The following is a 21,376-nucleotide window of genomic DNA, read 5'->3' on the forward strand; positions in this document are numbered from 1 at the left end:
GGTGGACTTTGAGCGCAATGTTCTGTGCCCAGAGTCCACCCTATTTTGAAGCCTATTAGAGCCTCTGTCTCCAATCAGTGCTTCAAAAAAAAAAACACCCCCACCACTGTAATTCATGCGCCCGGCGTCCTGAAAGGGGCCAGACGCATGGATAGGGGAAGCGGTGCTTGTGCGCCCTTAATTGATGGGACGTCACTGGAAGAGACTGAAAAAGGACTTTTTTTATTACAGAGTGAAAGACAAAACAGAATTCAATCAGTACATATGTGTATTGAATGGACACATGACACAAAATATGTTAGTTTTTATTTTTATTCTTATACATTTACATACAGTATCTCATAAAAGTGAGTACACCCCTCACCTTTTTGTAAATATTTTATTATATCTTTTCATGTGACACCCCTAAGTGAAAATTTCCAAATTGGGACCAAAGTGTTAATATTTTGTGTGGCCACCATTATTTTCCAGCACTGCCTTAACCCTCTTGGGCATGTAGTTCACCAGAGCTTCACAGGTTGCCACTGGAGTCCTCTTCCACTCCTCCATGACAACATCACGGATGTTAGGTGGATGTTAGAGACCTTGTGTTCCTTCACCTTCCATTTGAGGATGCCCCATAGCTGCTCAATAGGCTTTAAGTCTGAAGACATGCTTGGCCAGTCCATCACCTTTACCCTCAGCTTCTTTAACAAGGCAGTGGTCGTCTTGGAGGTATGTTTGGGGTGGTTATCTTGTTGGAATCATGCCCTGAGGCCCGGTCTGTTTTTTTTTACAAAAAAGTCATAAGTTGGTTTTGCAGAGTGGCCCCGATCCTTTTCTGGGGGTCCCTCCATGGCTCTGCTGCCTCCCTCCCGAGTGACCTGTTGAAGAAGCACTCTCCCTCGGGTCACTCATGCGGGCTCCTGTGTCCTGCTGCTGCGTCTATTGACACAGACAGCAGGACTCGGCCCCGTGACACCCACGCCATTGGATTTGATAGCAACAGGAGCCAATGGCTGCGCTGCTATCAATCTATTCAATCTCTGTTCGTTCCCGGCCGGAGAAAGACAGGGTTCATGTATAAGGGGGGCTGCTACATGACAGGAGGTTTTTCAACCCTTTGAAAGTTCCTGCATTCCAGCCATGCCCCTCACATGCAGGGATTGTAGCTGAAACCTGCATTCTTACTAAGGGACATGACCGATTTGTTTGGAGAGTGGTCATGGTTTTATTATTGGGGTGGATGAACAGAAGAGGACATGCTCCTGAAGGGGCCCAACACCCAGGGTGAGGAGAGAGCCAACAAGAGGGGATGCAGGAGGCTTTTAAGATCACTATCCTTTATATACTAAAACATCCTCTGGTTCATACATTTCCATCCATTCCCCAACCCTCCATTTAGTTGTTTAAACTAAACGATTTAGGAAATTTGGTTAATTTGGAAATTTGGTTAATTTGGGAAATTTCAAATTTCCGCAAATTCGAAAAATTTTGAATTTCCAAATTCCGAAATTCGAATTTCCGAAATTATGAATTTCCAAATTTCTAAATTTCCGAAATTCAGAATTTTGGAAATTGGAAATTTCATAAATTTTAAAATGATAAAATTTGTAAATTTGAAAATCCAAGAATAAGAATGAAAATTCAAAAGAATAAAAATCTGAAAATGCAAAAGAATTAAAATCTAAAAAATTGAAAAACCCGAAAATCTGAAATAATAACTAATAATAAATGTTAAATTATAGGTATTGGAATTTCCTTTCAAATTTGGCTGTTAGTGAACCTAACGAGCACAAATTTATCTGAAGTTATGAATTATCTGAAATAACAAATGCCGAACAGCCAAATTTGAAAGTAAATTCCAATACCTATAATTTAATAGTTAGTTATTATTTTGAATTTTACTGGTTTTCTTTTTTTCAGATTTTCGAAAATTCGGAAAATCAGAAAATTTGGAAATTCCAAAAATTCTGAAATTTGAAAATTTGAAAATTCGGAAATCCGAAATTCAGAAATTCGAAAATTCGGAAATTTGAAAATCCAAATTTACGTTTTTCCAAATTTCCAAAAAAAGCAAAAAAACAAATGAAATGATAGCTATGCATAGATGGAAAGTAACACCGGACCTGGTGTAAGACCATGAAAATCACAAAAAAGAGAATCAAAAATTGAAACCTGAAAATGATCGCGATAGACTGTAGACCAGGGATATGCAATTAGCGGACCTCCAGCTGTTGCAAAACTACAAGTCCCATCATGCCTCTGCTACTGGGTGTCATGCTAGTGGCTGTCAGAGTCTTGCTATGCCTCATGGGACTTGTAGTTCTGCAACAGCTGGAGGTCCACTAATTGCATATCCCTGCTGTAAACCAAAAGGCTGTAGTTACGCAGAGTAAACCAGCCACGAGAGTCAAAAAAAAAAGTGGTGTTTGAGAAAAATTTTCTATCTTGCTTATTTGAATTGTTTTCTCACTGCGGCTGAAAATAAATGTCAATTTGACATCCAACTAATGAACAAACATTCTTACAATAAAATAAATTTAAAAATTTGAATGAAATTCTACCAGTGTATGCCAAGTGCCAGCACAGTCACATGTAGAAAGTCCATAGGTGTGTAAACTCATTGCTTCTCCTGCTCCAGGTGGTTGAATAGAGCGACAGAAGGTGAAGATAAGGTGGGCACGACCCTGAGCTGCATGGATAAAGAGAGGTGCTTTTTAATTGGCCAAGGATTAGTTTTAGTTGGACTTTTTTTGTTAAAAAATAAAAATAAATTCAAAGTGACCTCAGTCTTTAACTACTAAAATCTCAGCTGCACTGGTGTCCTCAGAAGTCGCAATCCTCTGGATCCCCCAAGAGATTATTACCATGGATTTGAATAGAACAGAGATGGGTGCATTGTCCCAGGTCACTGGCCCATGTGGACCAGTCCTGAATCTTGCTCAGGTGCTACCAGCTGAGGGCCACCAGTAGCACCATCGGGCATGCTTAGTTTCCTAATGGAAGCTATGATGTTTTGCGTCTGCTCAGATGATGGGTCTTTTGGGGGAATCTTTTTACAGATCTGAAAAACAAAAAAGATGTCATATGATTAAATATCAAAACCAGTGATAAATTACTAAAGAAAATGCCAAACAACTGAAAGCTTGTGTCTGCAAATGTGCCAACATGGCTCTCCATATACACATTGGAAAAAAATCCTGCTAGACATTGATCTTCTGCATCACAATGGCTGGGAAAATGGGGGAGGTTGCAAAATTATTCCTGTGTATAGATAGAAGCACACAATGCATGCTGGGCTATATATGTTCCATATGTGCAAAAATCTAGTAAAAAAAATAGAAGAATTTACATTTGAATGTATTTACAGTATGGTTCTGCAAATACTTTTTTCTGATCTGCTTGGGAGTGGGTGCAGCGTCGGATGGCAGCAGTAACAGTCCAGATGCAATAGAAAACTTGTATTGTAGTCAGAGTATAACAGTTCACAACAAGCCCGGCAGAAAGCCTGACCGGGAACACTCAAAGATGAACAGCAGATGAACAGCAGATTGTAGCAGAACACATCTTAGCTGAACGGTCAGCAGTCTTGAAGGGTAGAATGCGGCCTGGCTGGTCTGTGTCCAAGCAGGGACGTTTCCAACAAGAGTGTGGATCCCTAAGCTTTCTCTACTCATCTGGAACCTTTCCCTGCCACTATTGCTGTCCCTGACAGTTGATCTGTTCCTACTCTACCCACACACTAAAATGCATACCAGACCCAGGAGCCAGGGTCTAGACTGAGCCAAGATGGCCGCCAGAGTCACATGGGCAGCCAGCATCCCACTGGATTGCTGCCCCAGAAAACCATAGGGGAACCATGTTCCTCTTGACTTCCTCCCCCTCTGCACTGCCATTGAGCTTCACCTGCAGTAGAAGTAATAGACTGCGCCTGCCTATATGCTGACATCTGACCAAGGATCAACATGCAAGTGACTCTCCCTAGCAAACCCAAGAATTCCAATAATTAATAGTCAGTGCTTGCATTACAGAGAGTGGAAGGGGAGAGAGACAGAACAAACCACTCTAAACCTTGTTGGAACTTCCTACACCAAGGTTAAAAATTAATACTCACAAAAAAGTATAAAAACGCACATACAGTGCCTTGAAAATGTATTCATGAAATTTTCCACATTTTGTCATGTTACAACCAAAAACATGAATGTATTTTATTGGGGTTTTTTTGTGATAGACCAACACAAAGTAGCACATAATTGTGAAGTGGAAGGAAAATGATAAATGGTTTTCAAATTTTTTTACAAATATATGAAAAGTGTGGCGTGCATTCGGAGTTTAGTCTGACGGAAAAAACGGTCGTGTGTACGCGGCATAAGATTGCCCTGTATTTGGCTCCATCTGGATCATCTTCCCATCAACTGACCAGCTTCCCTGTCCCTGCTGAAGAAAAGCATCACAACAGCATGATGCTGCCACCACCATGTTTGGGGATGGCGTGTTCAGGGTGATGTGCAGTTAGTTTTCCACCACACAGTTCAATTTTGGTCTCATCTGACCAGAGCACCTTCCACATGGCTTGTCACAAACTGTAAAGGGGACTTCTTATGGCTCTTTCAACAATGGTTTTCTTGCCACTGTTCCATAAAAGACCAGATTTGTGGAGTGCACGACTAATAGTTGTCCTGTAGACAGATTCTCCCACCTGAATTGTGCATCTCTGCAGCTCCTATATAGTTGCCATGGGCCTCTTGGCTGCTTCTGATTAATGCTCTTCGTGCCCAGCCTGTCAGTTTAGGTAGACTGCCATGTCTTGGTAGGTTTGGAGTTGTGCTATTCTCTTTCCATTTTTGGATGGATTGAACAGTTCTCTGTGAGATGTTCAAAGCTTGGGATATTTATTTTTTTATATCACCTAATCCTGCTTTAAACTTTCACAGTTTTATCCTGACTGGTCTGGTGTGTTCCTTGGCCTTCATGATGTTTGTTCACCAAGGTTCTCTACAAACCTATGAGGGCTTCACAGAACAGCTGTATTTATACTGAGATTAAATTACACACAGGTGGACGCCATTTACTAATTAGGTGACTTCTGAAGGCAATTGGTTCCACTAGATTTTAGTTAGGGGTATCAGCGTAAAGGGGGCTGAATACAAATGCACGCCACACTTTTCAGATATTTGGAAAAAATGTTGAACCATCTATCATTTTCCTTCCATTTCACAATTGTGCCACTTGTGTTGATCTATCACATAAAATACATTTACGTTTTTGGTTGTAACAAGACAACGTGGAAAATTTCAAGGGTGTATAATACATACATACATACATTATTCCAAGCGTGTGTACATAAGTCCGACGCGCAAAAGTCCACGCATGCTCGGAATCAAGCAGAAGAGCCGCACTGGCTATTGAACTTCATTTTTCTCGGCTCTTCGTACCTGTTGTACGTCACCGCGTTCTTGACGTTCGGAATTTCCATCCAACAACATTTGTGTGACCGCGTGTATGCAAGTCAAGTTTGAGCCAACATCCTTCGGAAAAAAAAAATCCATGGTTTTGTAGTCGGAAAATCCTATCGTGTGTACAGGGCCTTTGAATGACAATTGCGAGGTCATACAACACTGTACTCAAATGAAATTTATAATTTTTTTCCCACAAATAGAGCTTTCTTTTGGTGGTATTTGATCGCCTCTGGGGTTTATTTTTGATAATTTTTTTTTTTTTTAAAAAACAAAAAACAAAACCGTTTTATACTTTGTTATTAAATTTTGCAAACACGTAATTTTTTTTCCTTCATTGATGTACACTGACGAGGTGACACTGATGGGGGGCACCGATAAGGCGACACTGACAGGCAGCACTGCTAGGTGGCACTGATTGGCACCACTGGTGGGCATTGATAGGTGGCACTTATGTACTGGTGGGCACTGATTTGTGGCACTGGCAGGCAGTATTGGTGGGCACATATGAGGCAGCGTCGCCTCTTCTGGACCGATGTCCCTTCAACAGAAGCTGGTGATCGGCTTTTTTTTCTCCTCACTCTGTCAGCGTAAGAAGAAAAAAAAAAGGATTACCGATCTTCTGTTTACATCACGTGATCAGCCGTCCTTGGCAGACAGCTGATCACGTGGTAAGGGGTCAGGATCGACCCCTTACTCCAATCTGTGATCACCCGAGTCTCATTGACTCGGGGGATTACAGCACACGCCCTTCAGGGGGGGCATGGCGAGCATGCAAAGGGGTGGAAGTCTATTGACGGCCTCCTGGCAAAGCAGAACTGTGCTGTAGCCGTCATTCGGCTATAGCGCGGATCTGAAGGGGTTAATACCAGAGAGCTCCTAACTTCCTGTTTGGGCTGACAGTCCTTCTGCTGCTGCACTAAAATCTAAGTCAATGTTGTCATCCCTGCAGGACCACAGGTCTTCACCTATCCCCCTGCTCCTCATTGCTCCCATACATTGCATATTTTCCCAGTAAAACAATGCTGCCGCTTTGACTCCCAAAAGCCTGCCCATGCACTGTATGGAGAACGGGCTCTTGGGCCATATATAAGTTAAAGAATCCGCGCTTAGGACAGTAAAAAGAGCTGCTGCCTTTCCCTAATTAGTTCCCCGAAGGGGCTAATTAATAAATATAATAAAAAATTGGAAAAAATTGGCGCTGCCCTATTTCACATTTTTTGATTACTTATGGATGTAGAATCCATATACCACGAGCTGTACTCAGTACCGTGTATAAATAAAAATTAAACAAACAAATTACTATAAACCAGCTGGGCACCTAATTGTGGTCTAAAGAAAATAAAAATGAAATAAAATTGCCATATGTGTAAAAAATAAATAAATAAATCCAACTCCTTGAGACTAGATATTCTATATGTGTTAAACCAGTGACCATAAGTGCCATATATGTTCACAGTTATGTGCCTACATATGTAAAAGTTGTGAATAAATTAGTGAATTATTTTATAAAAGAAATTAACCCCAGAGTTCTAAAGTTTTGAGACAGTGTAGCGCCCCCTGGGGGACCAGTGCCACTTAAATAAACCAAATATATAGATGCTAGGTGTTAATATCAGAGCAAATATGTGACTCCCAAAAATATTATTAGTGCCTTGACCTCTGTGCTAATATATAGTGAATTACAGTGAAGTACAAATACCATAAAATCAAACTTAGATTATCCAGCCGTGTATATGCATAAGCAAATATAGATAAGGCTTTAAAACATGTTATTAAAAAACACACAAAAAGTCTCTATAGTCAAACTGAATGAGGAGCAAAGTTCGATAAATATGCAGATCTGGGATAACAGGAACAGTAAGCAGTGACTTCTGTGCTCATATCAGGTGGTGACTTGAGGTGCTCGTCCCCCCCATGTGTCCCCACTCACCAGAAGCAATCACCCCCACAGGGGTACCGAGTATGTCCAGTTTATTAAAATATGCAAGTGTAACAAATCGTAGATCCAATACAGACACAGCTAAAGACAAGGATGGGACTGGAAACTAGCTCCGAGCATGCGTCCCACCTTGCGTTCCAGCCTGCGTTTCCGGGTATGACGTGTGAGCGTGACTCCGACTTATGCGTTTCGTCATAGGACGTTCTCAACGACGGTGTCGACGCTTCACGCTTCACACATAGTTACAGTGCTGCGGTCTCCACATACCCTCCCCTAATTATGGTAATGTCGCTCGGGGGGTGGGAGTGATAGAACCGCTGGACTATCCATTAACAAAACAGCATGAGGTTTAACAGTAATTAGCATACATCCTTTATGGTGATCTTTTTAACCCTATTACGCTGTGTTATCCATTGTATTTAATCTCCTTACTTATTGTTTAGTATTGCATTTGGTATACCCAGAAAAAATATATTTGAATTTATCTAATAAAACAAGAAAGACCTTTAATTGTTCTGTTAAAAACTATTACCTGCAATTATAATTAGAAAATTAAATAAAATAAAAGATATCCCATAATATTAAAAATATTGACAAAAAATAAGAAAAAATAAGAAAAAATAAAAGTACACATAAAAAAATAATGAATAATAATAAAAAATAGAAATAAAAATAAAGTTATATTACAGTGTTACAAAAAACAAAAAAGAGGAACAAATATTTAAAAATTGTATTTTTTGAAAAATTGTATTTTTGAAAAATTGTATTTTTTAAAAAGTGTAAGAGATTCCTTCTTACCCACATATATAATAAAATCCGACTTAAATTTTTTTTCTTTTTACATAGCACTATATTGCACTAATACTTATTATCCCACTTCTAATAACATATATGTATAATTACAAGTCCATATGACAGTGTGGGTACAGACTAAGATGTGTGCAACTAAGGGATGCCTTAAAATATTTATTAACTATTTTCAGGTGTCCTTACATCATTAACACAATATTCTGGTAGTGTGGAATGAGTTGTGGGGACCCTTCTTATATGCAGGAGGTGGGTCACCCTCTGGGGACCCTAGTATTGTATAGGAGGTGGGTTACCACCTGGGTGACTCATGTTTTGCCATCTATGTAGTGTCCTTATATATATGCCCCAGGGGGGTAAGCGATAAGAGGTGAAACAGAAAAACATATACCTAAGGTTTTGAGTCCAACCCTTGAATTATTAACTATGCTGTGGCTGGGTGATACCGGTCCATCCACGTGAGGGCCCAGGTATAAAGACACGGGAAAGGACTGAAAACAAGAGCGGGAGGTATTTTGAACATCCTTCACTTATGTGTGTGTAGCTTAGTTAACCCCATATACCTACATATATCATACTTCTGGCTGTTTAAAGGTTAGCTATATAGCAATTTAAATCTATATCCAGGTTTAATCCTTTGGGGGCGAGGGATCCCAGCCGGTATATCCAGCTGGTTTCATTTCTGGAAATCATAGTTTCTCTATTTCCTCCACGCCAGTGTTCTTGTACTGAATCGATCCCATAGAAAATAAGTCCACTGGGATCCCTGCGATGGACCTCATCAAAATGCCTGGACAAGCTGTGATTGGGCGGGTGGTTCTCCCCACATATTGGAGGTGGCAGGGACATTCAATAATGTACGTGACATGTGTACTTCGGCAGGTAATTAGTTGGTTGATACGATATTCCTTGTGGTCCGTGCATGATTTAAATACGACCTTCTTCCTTGGTTGTCTCTTGGCAACTTTGCATGGTAGACACCTCTGACATCTAAAGAAACTTTTCAATTCTGGATAGATTTTAATGGGTTGCGGGGGATCTATAACATTTTTCACTAGGTGGTTTCTTAGATTAGGTGCCTTCCTGTATACAAACTTAGGTTTACCAGGTAGGATTTTTGATAAGATGAGATCTTCCTTGAGTATTGGCCAATACTTCCTTATTATTTTTTCAAAATCTCTGAATTGGCTGTGGAACCCGGTGATGAATGCTATGTCAACTTCCTTCTTGTTGTTTTTGTTCTTTTTAAGGAAAAGGGAGGTTCTATCCAGCTTCATGATATTAGTTTTTAATTTTGAAAGTCTATCCTTGTCGTATCCCTTTTCCTGGAATCTTTTAATCAAGATGTCGGCCTGTTTGCTAAAGTCCTCAGGTGTATCACAGTTACGACGTATACGTAATAATTGTCCTTTGGGGACATTAGATTTCCATCGTGGGTGATGACAGCTGGAAGTAGGGATGTACCCGTTATGATCTGTTGATTTAAAAAATGTACGGGTAAGTAACGTGTCCCCTACTTTGAAAATTTCTAAATCCAGGTAGTCGATTTTCTCGAAACTCCACTTCCCAGTAAACGTGATACCATATTTGTTTATATTTAAATTCTCAAGGAATCTTGTAAGGCTCTCCGGTGTTCCATCCCATAGGATGATCAGGTCAGTCCTTTCCCGTGTCTTTATACCTGGGCCCTCACGTGGATGGACTGGTATCACCCAGCCACAGCATAGTTAATAATTCAAGGGTTGGACTCAAAACCTTAGGTATATGTTTTTCTGTTTCACCTCTTATCGCTTACCCCCCTGGGGCATATATATAAGGACACTACATAGATGGCAAAACATGAGTCACCCAGGGGGTAACCCACCTCCTGTACAATACTAGGGTCCCCAGAGGGTGACCCACCTCCTGCATATAAGAAGGGTCCCCACAACTCATTCCACACTACCAGAATATTGCGTTAATGATGTAAGGACACCTGAAAATAGTTAATAAATATTTTAAGGCATCCCTTAGTTGCACACATCTTAGTCTGTACCCACACTGTCATATGGACTTGTAATTATACATATATGTTATTAGAAGTGGGATAATAAGTATTAGTGCAATATAGTCCTATGTAAAAAGAAAAAAATTTTAAGTCGGGTTTTATTACATATGTGGGTAAGAAGGAATCTCTTACACTTTTTAAAAAATACAATTTTTCAAAAATACAATTTTTCAAAAAATACAATTTTTTTATATTTGTTCCTCTTTTTTGGTTTTTGTAACACTGTAATATAACTTTATTTTTATTTTTATTTCTATTTTTTATTATTATTCATTATTTTTTATGTGTACTTTTATTTTTTCTTATTTTTTGTCAATATTTTTAATATTATGGGATATCTTTTATTTTATTTAATTTTCTAATTATAATTGCAGGTAATAGTTTTTAACAGAACAATTAAAGGTCTTTCTTGTTTTATTAGATAAATTCAAATATATTTTTTCTGGGTATACCAAATGCAATACTAAACAATAAGTAAGGAGATTAAATACAATGGATAACACAGCGTAATAGGGTTAAAAAGATCACCATAAAGGATGTATGCTAATTACTGTTAAACCTCATGCTGTTTTGTTAATGGATAGTCCAGTGGTTCTATCACTCCCACCCCCCGAGCGACATTACCATAATTAGGGGAGGGTATGTGGAGACCGCAGCACTATAACTATGTGTGAAGCGTCAACACCGTCTTTGAGAACGTCCTATGACGAAACGCGTAAGGCGGAGTCACGCTCACACGTCATACCCGGAAACGCAGGCTGGAACGCAAGGTGGGACGCATGCTCGGAGCTAGTTTCCAGTCCCATCCTTGCCTTTAGCTGTGTCTGTATTGGATCTACGATTTGTTACACTTGCATATTTTAATAAACTGGACATACTTCACGACGGAAGCCCCCTGTTTCTTTCTTTTATTATAACGGAGAATAAAACAGATTTATGGTGGGAAGAAGTGGAGGAGCCCAGTCTTGGAACGCACGGTCGAAATTCTAAATCATTGGAGGGATCCTAAAGAGCAGAGAAACGGAAGCAGTACCTGGCCGGATTAACCACCCCAAGTCACCCACTCTGTTGCTCGGTACCCCTGTGGGGGTGATTGCTTCTGGTGAGTGGGGACACATGGGGGGGACGAGCACCTCAAGTCACCACCTGATATGAGCACAGAAGTCACTGCTTACTGTTCCTGTTATCCCAGATCTGCATATTTATCGAACTTTGCTCCTCATTCAGTTTGACCATAGAGACTTTTTGTGTGTTTTTTAATAACATGTTTTAAAGCCTTATCTATATTTGCTTACGCATATACACGGCTGGATAATCTAAGTTTGATTTTATGGTATTTGTACTTCACTGTAATTCACTATATATTAGCACAGAGGTCAAGGCACTAATAATATTTTTGGGAGTCACATATTTGCTCTGATATTAACACCTAGTATCTATATATTTGGTTTATTTAAGTGGCACTGGTCCCCCAGGGGGCGCTACACTGTCTCAAAACTTTAGAACTCTGGGGTTAATTTCTTTTATAAAATAATTCACTAATTTATTCACAACTTTTACATATGTAGGCACATAACTGTGAACATATATGGCACTTATGGTCACTGGTTTAACACATATAGAATATCTAGTCTCAAGGAGTTGGATTTATTTATTTATTTTTTACACATATGGCAATTTTATTTCATTTTTATTTTCTTTAGACCACAATTAGGTGCCCAGCTGGTTTATAGTAATTTGTTTGTTTAATTAATTTTTATTTATACACGGTACTGAGTACAGCTCTTGGGCCATATAGTCCTTTACAATCAGTTTACTTTCATTTTCTGCTGAGCTACAGATGCTGTACTGCACAATTTTCCTCTGGCCAGCAGGGGGATGGGAAAAGCCAAGCAACCCCATAGACTTCTGGGAATTGTAGTCCAAAACAGCAGCCATGTAATACAGGAACTGACTTTCTGAACTACAGTCAGCGTAACACCCCACCCCCTTCTACAGTGAGCAGCCACAGCAAACATCCTGGGAACTTGTAAGAGGGTAATCTGCCCATTATTTACACATATGGCAGAGACTGAGCCACAGGGTGTCAAGTGCATCCAACCCATACCAGCCCTTTACTTTGCTTCTAATAATACTGTACTGCACCCATATCAAACCTATACTGAACTATCAATGCATTTGACCCACATTTACAGTGTACCTGTACCATACCTATGGGGCATGCTGCTTTTTTTAAACCAGTCTATAAGTGCACCACCACTTCATAAAGGGCCCTCACTGATAGCCGGCAGAACACCAGAAAGGACTTCCCCTCCAGCAAGTCACTTGACACACACACACACACACACACACACACTCAGTGGTCTAGGCCTAGCATAGGGTTGCCACCTTTCCTTCAAGTCTAACCCAGACACTTTAGCAGCCTGGGACACCTTTGGGTGCCCCAAAGAGTGTAGTAATACGGTGCGCATAGCGTGCCGCAGAGAGCAGTGATTGTGGCCAAATTGCTCTTGCTGACATTGCTCTTGCAGCCACAGGGAGCTCTCGGACAGCAACAGATTTGTGTGTGGCTATCTTGGTTACTTGGTCGAGTCACAGCCTGGTCTGAACTATGTGTCTGCCTGAAACTCGGACACATGATTCAAAACCCAAACTGTCTGGCTGAATCCCAGACAGGTGGCAACCCTACATAGTCACCATTTATGCACTTTAAAAGTATAGCCTCCTATAGTTAGTAAATTAAGCTTCATTACTGCCTGCAGCTGCACTTTAGATGGCCTTACTACCGTGTATGCTGATTTGGATGTCACATGTCATATTATGCCAAGTCTGTATTACTAATCATTCTGTATGCAAAACGGTGTTAATCTATTTTTTTACGCTTGCCTCTTTACCCACCATGTCAGTAGACAATGTGTTAATTTTGCCTTTACCAACTGGTTCAGTGCCTGTTTTCTTGGGCATGGTAGCATCAATGGTTACCAGATATTACTTTGTGATTTTCTAGTGGTATTGCATGCTTTGTACACTCAACCTGGTGTGTCAGAGGGCTGAAGATCTTATAGAGTTCAAGGCAAAGAACAGAAGACCCTTAACCAGCGGCTACTACAGGGGTAGTGCTACATCAGTAAGAACTGAGATCCCTGTAGTTGCTTCAGCCAGAATTTCATAGGTCTGGTGGGTATATCACATTGAATAGTAAAAGGCATTGCTCACTACAGAAACAAGGTACAAGAGAGGAAAAAAAAACCCACACACCCTAGGGTGACAAAGTAAGGTTTAAAAAGGTAAAAATTGAGTCAGTTAGTCTAATGCCCTGTACACGCGATCGGACATTGATCGGACATTCCAACAACAAAATCCATCTGATTTTTTCCTACGGATTTTGGGCCAAACTTGTCTTGCATACACTCGGCCGCACAAAGTTGTCGTTCTGAACGCGGTGACGTAAAACACTTCCGTCGGGACTATAAACGGGGCAGTAGCCAATAGCTTTCATCTCATAATTTATTCTGAGCATGCCTGGCACTTTGTGCGTCGGATTTGTGTACACACGATCGGAATTTAAATGATAGGATTTTGTTGTCGGAAAATTTTATATCTTGCTCTCAAACTTTGTGTTTCGGAAATTCCGATGGAAAAAGTCCGATGGAGCCCACACACGATCGGAATTTCCGACAACACAATCCGATCACACTTTTTCCATCGGAAAATCCGACCATGTGTACAGGGCATGATACGAACCGCTTTAATATCTGCCTTAAGGATTATTTACAGTTAGGTTATCCGCTTTAAGGGTTTAAAAATCATAAGACATCCATACCTCCTCCACATACTGACATGTGATGGCTCTTACAGCCTGCATATCCGTAGTGTCCATCATCAGAGTCACTGTCTGGCCCTTCCGGATCTTTACCTTTCCTTTAAACAGTTGCTGGTTGTTGTAGCAGGTGGCCAATGTAGCGATAGCCATCATCTATAAAAACACACGGTCAGAACAGTTATGGCCCAGGGTGCAATGAATGTTAAAGACAGCCCTGAATTTAAGCATGATTAAAGTGATACCTCAAGTGCTGGGACTGAGTTACAGTACTGTCAACGTTGCAGAGAATGGTTGTACCCAAGTCACCCATGTTGACTCTGAGGCCATATTGTTGTGGAACTGTTAAGCACATTGCTGCAGCCCTCCACAGGATTTGTTACTTCTAATTAACCAAATAACAGCGCCACTTTACTTGGTCTCTGTGTGCCTCACTCCATCTTGATACCGATCAACTGGCCCAGACCTTGATGCCTTGGGGTCACAGGAAGTGGGTTGAATGATGGTGGGCATTAGCCAAATGCAGAAAAGGACCAGCACTGGACTGCATAGCAAAGTCTGCAGAGGACAGCAGCGGAGATGGGGTAAGCACTGCTGTGGGAGCGGCTTTCTTATTTTAACTTGAGGGGGAATAATTTTGGAAATGCTGTAGTTGGGCTACAATTGAAAGGAAGATCATCCATGACTTGGAAGAAAATCTATTCTTACTCACTACAAAACAACTTAACACTACCATTTACCGCAGAACTTTGGCTACTTACCAGCGGGACTGCACAGAATTTGAACACTCTCTGGTTTTGCAGTCGGGACAGGTACAGCAAGACGTCAGGCACATGTTGCAGGATATTGGTGATGAGCTCGTTTAGACACTGCACGGCTGGCACAATATTTTCTGGCTTGGTAAAGTCAGACAAGTTCTTCCCATATTTACTCCACACCTGTTACAGGCCGAGCGACAGACATCAGCTGCTAATCATAGGTTTATCTCAAACTATTTCCATCACATACAGCTCATAAGTCTGAGGTCAACATTGGGAATAAAAAGGCAATGGTCAATCTTTCCTTCCCAAGGATTCGCAGCCATGTACAAAGAATTCTGGGTAATACCATTTGCTTTGGAAAATTTCAACTGGCCGTACTCATGAGTTGGGGATTAGAGGTGGCATACTTGAAAACAGATGGGTTTAAAAAGGACCAACTTCTGAAACGGGTGCTAGTCCTGGGCAGAGCAAACTCTGGCAACACCGCACATGAAGGTGTACTTTCCTCAAACCTAGCACCAAATCTAGGACCCTGTTGCCCAACCTGCAAGCACTTTGGTATATGATGCGTGGCCCTTGGACCTCAGCAGTCTGTAGCAGGAACAGTTGAGGTAGAAAGATCTTGCGCATAAAATCTATTCACACATAATGTAAAATAACTAATAATAAAAAATTACAAAAAAATTATTAAAATAGTGAAAATACTGTGGATAAGATAAACATGAAATATCACAATAAGCCATATATATAGAAATGCAAAACTAAAGTGAATTGTGCTTGGTGTCAATGTATCAAGGATAAAGTTCATAAAGTGAACAGGTGAATAACTGAATTTGGCTGTGAAGCTTCATAAGTTGGCTGGAGTTGAATTAATTAAAAGATGGGTAAAGGTTCATGTGGGTCTTCATGAAAAATATACCGACCGCATTAAGCTCTCAGAACTCTCACCTTAAAACCGATAAAATCAGGCATCATTAGGTGTCTTATGTTGGGGCTGCATATTGCATCTCAGTGGTATTCAGACATTCCCATCTGTTGGTGGTGGCTTAGTTCATTTCCTTCCCGCTCCTCATACAATAGATATGCCTATTAGAGCAAATTCCACCAAGGCTCGAACGGCCCGGTGGAAAAGAAAAGGGGAAAAAGAAAGCCTCCAATGGTGTAGTATTCGGATAAGTAAACAAGCTTTATTTATGGGCTAAAAAGTGGTCTCTTACATTTAAAAACAATAAAAAATCGCATGTACAGAAGGAACGGCGTTTACGCGTTACGTCACCGCTCGTCCCCAGATGAAGTCACGAGTGGTGACGTAACGTGTAGGGCGTGGCGGAGAGCAGACGTAAACTGGAAGTCATGTAAGGAGGTGCCCCAAACGCCGTTCCTTCTGTACATGCGATTTTTTATTGTTTTTAAATGTAAGCGACCACTTTTTAGCCCGTAACTAAAACTTGTTTACTTACCCGAATACTACACCATTGGAGGCTTTCTTTTTCCCCTTTTCTTTTCCACTGGGCCGTTCGAGCCTTGGTGGAATTTGCTCTAATAGGCATATCTATTGTATGAGGAGCGGGAAGGAAAAGAACTAAGCCACCACCAACAGATGGGAATGTCTGAATACCACTGAGATGCAATATGCAGACCCAACATAAGACACCTAATGATGCCTGATTTTATTGGTTTTAAGGTGAGAGTTCTGAGAGCTTAATGCTGTCGGTATATTTTTCATGAAGACCTACATGAACCTTTACCCATCTATTAATTAATTTGACTCCAGCCAACTTATGAAGCTTCACAGCCAAATTCAGTTATTCACCTGTTCACTTTATGAACTTTATCCTTGATACATTGACACCAAGCACAGTTCACTTTGGTTTTGCATTTCTATATATATGGCTTATTGTGATATTTCATGTTTATCTTATCCACAGTATTTTCACTATTTTAATCATTTTTTTGTAATTTTTTATTATTAGTTATTTTACATTATGTGTGAATAGATTTTATACGCGAGATCTTTCTACCTCAACTATTCCATTGAAGTGTAATGTGAACACTTTTGATTTAGCTGTTGTCTTCGTAAGACATCATCACACAATAGTATTTGTAGCTATTACCCATTATCACTCACTTTTGTTATTTTCTACACATTTTCACTATTACTCATTAACAGCACGAAGGACACTTCCACTTGCACTGTAGCAGGAACAGTTATTAGGGCAATAGCCTCAAGTCTACCAAGTTTCCAGTGTCATATTGTCTTCTACAGCATATCTGTACATCCCAAACCAAAAATGTTGCACATTCACAGTCTGCTCTCATGTCCTCCATTAGGCCTCATGCACACTGGATGTTTTTGGAAGCTGCTCTTAGGGGCATCTGGTGTTTTTCCCCCTGCCTCTAAACGTCCCTCCATGCACAGACTTTTAGCAACATTTAGTGGCAGGAAAGTTTAAAGGTAGGGGGGAAAAAAAAAGCCTCTGCCAGTGCGTCCAGGAGCAGCACAGTTTGCAGAGGAGAAAAGCCTGCTTGATACTTGTAAATGCAACTAAGCACGTGTTAACGCTCAAGAGCTTAGCACGCCTAGCGTTAATGCATTTCAATGGTCAGAATAAATTCTTCTCAATGAATCGACTTAACTCCCAACCATTTAATGCATGTAAAAGCATTAAGACTAGAGGTCGACCGATATATCAGCCGGCTGATATATGTCCTTTAAGAAATCGGCACTGGGCGATTAATATGAAATTAGGCCAATACTCAACACTGACCGCACCGTGCCTGTTCCTCCTCCCTTCCCCACACTCCATTGGCAGAGCAGCGCAGAGTGCTGTGTAAAGCGTGTGACACTGTCATGTAATGTAACTGAATGCAGAGAGAGACCATCTGTCAGAATTGAGCGTTGATGTTGGGGGAGGGCAGGACCCAGCAGCTATCAAACACCAGCCAATGGGATGGGATCTGGGCGGACGGCTATGTGTATGTGGCCCTGCCCCCTTAAGCAACCCAATCATTGGCTGGTGTTTGAGAGCTGCTGGGTCCCACCCGACATCACCGCTGAATTTTGACAGTTTGTCTCTGCATTTGTTACATGTCAGTTTCACACAGTTACACTATATCGGCTCAGGGTGAAACCTACCAGTGCCATCTGTACTGAATGACATCAAGTGTGTGGTAGAGTGACAGGAACAAGCCCAACTTTGCCTTTGGACGAATCACAGTGTCTCTGGGGCGTTCCCTCAACAGGCTACAACATTGACCGTCTTGCCATAACTGGCCTCTGGGGGGCAGTGTTTGTCCATGAACTGCCATCATCCGACCCATGTCAAATTCCACAGATACCTGGGTTCATGATTTCCTGTATCTCAACTCATTTATCATCCCTGTCAGTTTAGTTCTCTTTGAAGTCTGCTTGCATAGCAGCTAATCAGGAGATTCTCATAGACAGATCAGAGCCAGCATTGTCATGCGCAGCTAGAAGCTTAACGGGCTACATTCCAACCTGGGGAGCAGCATCCTGTCCTCCCGGAAGTGAGAAACTCTCATTCTTTTAAAAACCATGGGAGCCTGGCTTCTCTTGGGAGTAATGAAATATGTGTACAAAATCCAGAAATCTGATATTCATGTTGAATTCCAACAGATGGGAAAAAAGTTTTGCCTTTAGTTCTATCTTAACCTACCAGCATGTCTTTGGAATGTGCAAGGGAAACCGGAGTACTCTCAGGCAAACATGGTTGGGGTTCAAACTGAGGACCCCAAGGCAGAAACACTAACCAATGGCCCACTGTGCCACCTATAAAATAAAAAAAATATCCCATGCTCTGACTGCTGGGCACAAAACTGTCACTCATTGTCCAAAGATCAGATGGATCGGAGAGGTTTCATCTCATAAGATTGAAATTATTATTCTTGGGGAGATAAAAGTTAATCCTTCTGATAGTAATAACTGTGCTGCATGCGGATACAAAATTGCATGTTCGGGCCTATAAAACCACCTAGGGACCAGATGGTTATATCAAGATGATGTGTTGGTGTAGAAAAAGCCAACTCCCGTGTGTTGGCCAACACCCAAGTGCTGTGAGAGCCTGCATATTGTGGGTGCACTAGGATTAGAGAGCTGGGAATAGGGTAGATTACAAATAGTTAGTCTACTCAATTTCCCCAATAAAAGAGGGTAAAATGTAAAATGTCCAACAGGATTGGTGATGCCACTCAGTGCACATCCTGCGCCATGTATGCATTCTTTGATGAACCAATCCAGGGCGCATACTGCTGTGCGAGCTGTGAGAGTTGTTTCTCCGGAAGCCCAGAGCCTGGTTCTGGAGAATCAAGTAGCAACACTGAGAAGCATTAGCAACCTGGAGATGAGCTTTGACATTACCCAGCAGGTGCTGGTGGGGGCCAGCCTAGAGGAGGTTGGAGAGATGGAAGCATGGGAACCAGAGGTAGGTAGCTGGGTGACAGAAAGGAGAAGAGGTAGAGGGAAGAGTGTTGTTAGGGAGGCCAGTCCTGAGTTGGTACACCCCAACAGATATACCAAGTTGCATGCTGGGGATATAAGCTCAGGGGTGGCAGTGATGGAGCAGGCACCCTCCCCTAGCTGCCAGGAAAGTGACAGCTCCAGTAAGGAGGGGAGTGGTGACAGATAAGGCCAGACAAGTGCTGGTAGTGGTAGACTATTAGGAGGATAGAGAGGGCAATCTGTCAGAAAGACCTGGGTTGCCGAACAGTGTTCTTTACCGGGCGCTCCGGTTCAGCACATCACATATTTGTGGCTCTTTAGTAAGGATGGGCTGCACCTTAATGGGGATGGTACAGCTCTATTGGGAAGCAAGATGGCCACAAAGCTGGAGGGGCTATTAAACTAGGTGTTGGGGGGGAGGGATCACACAAAGCGATAGCCAACAGGGAGCAGGTGATAGGAGAGTCAGCAGTAGTAATAGCAGTGAAAATACACCCATAACAACTAATCCCAGGGTAAGTGAGTGGGCAATTCAAAACACAAAAACAGGAGAAACAAATGGGGGAAAACAATATGCACTCTTAGTACACTGAGTATACACAAATGCTAGGTGTCTAGCTAACAAAATAGTGGATCAGGAGCTGCTATTACATGAAGACTTAGACTTTGTGGAAATAACTGAAACTTGGTTTGACTGCTCACACCATTGGCTGGCCAATATACAAGGGTATTCCTTGTATCGAAAGGACAGGGAAGGTAGAAGAGGGGAGGAGGGGTGTCTCTATATGTAAAACGTAAGAAAAAAGGAGAACAGTTGGGCCTGCTGTCCATTAAGAAAATACAGGGGAGACAGATTTCAAGAAGTTGAAATAGTCAGAGTGACCATAAGTGCTGAGACCATCAATGAAGGACTTCTGAAAGTATGTTTTTTTTTTTTTTTATTATATATAGTTATAGTATGCCATGTGCAAGGTGTCCTGTGCTCGGTAAAGAACAGGGGGATTGAAGTACTAAAAAGTATTGGTGGTAGCCAAGGTGTAAGAAGTGAAAAGTGATGAGGATATAAACACATCACCAGAAGAGGTTGAATAGAAAGGTGTAAGAAGTGAAGAGGATATAAATGCATCACCAAGAATGGTTGAATAAAACAAACAGTGCAGTGCAACTAGAGGTAAATTCTAATTACCAATTAGACAGTGATCAGTTCATAGGGTCCTGGGATCCAAGGTTAATCATGTAATGAGCCGAAGTGAGCAACGACACACCAGAGTGAACTGACGCGTCATTCAAAGTCCCAAACCCTTTTCAACTCTTTTTTTGATATATGTCAAATGTGAGGGTGGTAGAGAGAAGTGACATTATGGCAGGATGGGGGGTGGAATCAGTATGGGTAGAACTTCAAAGAGGAAGCAAGTGGGAAATTAAAAGTGGGGTATGCTATAGGCCACCCAACATGAAGGAGAAGGAAGAGCTGGAATCACTATCAGTTAGAAATGGCAGGGAAACATGGAAATGTAATCATAATGGGGGACTTCAATTATCACGATATCGACTGGGCAGAGGGAACAGCTCTATCACTAAAGGCCCATCACTTCATGAGTGTTTTTCAGGACAACTTCATGTCCCAATTGGTGGATTCCCAACTAGAAAAAATGCCCTGTTAGATCTATTAATTACAAATGATCTAAGGCTGATCTCAGATGTGGACATATGCAACCACTTGGGATCTAGTGATCATAAGATGATCACGTTTAGGATAAAATCACAGGAAAAGAGGCATATGGGTAGTACAAAAAAACATTTTTTTTTTTAATTTCAAATGAGCCAATTTTCCTGAACTACAGTCATTGCTACATGACATTAATTGGGACCAAATTCTGGAAAAAAAAAAAAAACAGAAATGGGAATGCTTTAGGAGCATATTAAACAAAAAGGTATCAAAACAGTGCATTCCAATGGGCAAAAAAAATAGAAGAGCAAAAATGTAACCTGGGTGGTTAAACCGTAATGTGAGTAGCCTCAAGGAGAAAAGTATGGCCTTTAAAAAAATATAAAGAGAATGGGTCACCATCAGCATTCCAGCACAAGGAATGCAACACGAA

General features: G+C 41.2%; 1 protein-coding gene across 1 annotated transcript in view; it reads right to left on the reverse strand.

Annotated features, from left to right (window-relative positions):
* Window positions 1-296: 296 nt before the first annotated feature.
* The window catches only part of LOC141141362 (squalene synthase-like), a 77,305-nt gene continuing 56,225 nt past the window's right edge, over window positions 297-21,376 (reverse strand). The window contains exons 6-8 of the mRNA XM_073629026.1: window positions 14,816-14,992; window positions 14,058-14,210; window positions 297-3,046 (exon numbers count right to left, since the gene is read on the reverse strand). Of these exons, the coding sequence (XP_073485127.1) occupies window positions 2,891-3,046; window positions 14,058-14,210; window positions 14,816-14,992 (486 nt within the window). The 3' untranslated portion in view covers window positions 297-2,890. The remainder of the gene's footprint in view (window positions 3,047-14,057; window positions 14,211-14,815; window positions 14,993-21,376) is intronic.

Source organism: Aquarana catesbeiana, linkage group LG04 (assembly GCF_042186555.1).
Source record: "Aquarana catesbeiana isolate 2022-GZ linkage group LG04, ASM4218655v1, whole genome shotgun sequence".
Classification (NCBI taxonomy): domain Eukaryota; kingdom Metazoa; phylum Chordata; class Amphibia; order Anura; family Ranidae; genus Aquarana; species Aquarana catesbeiana.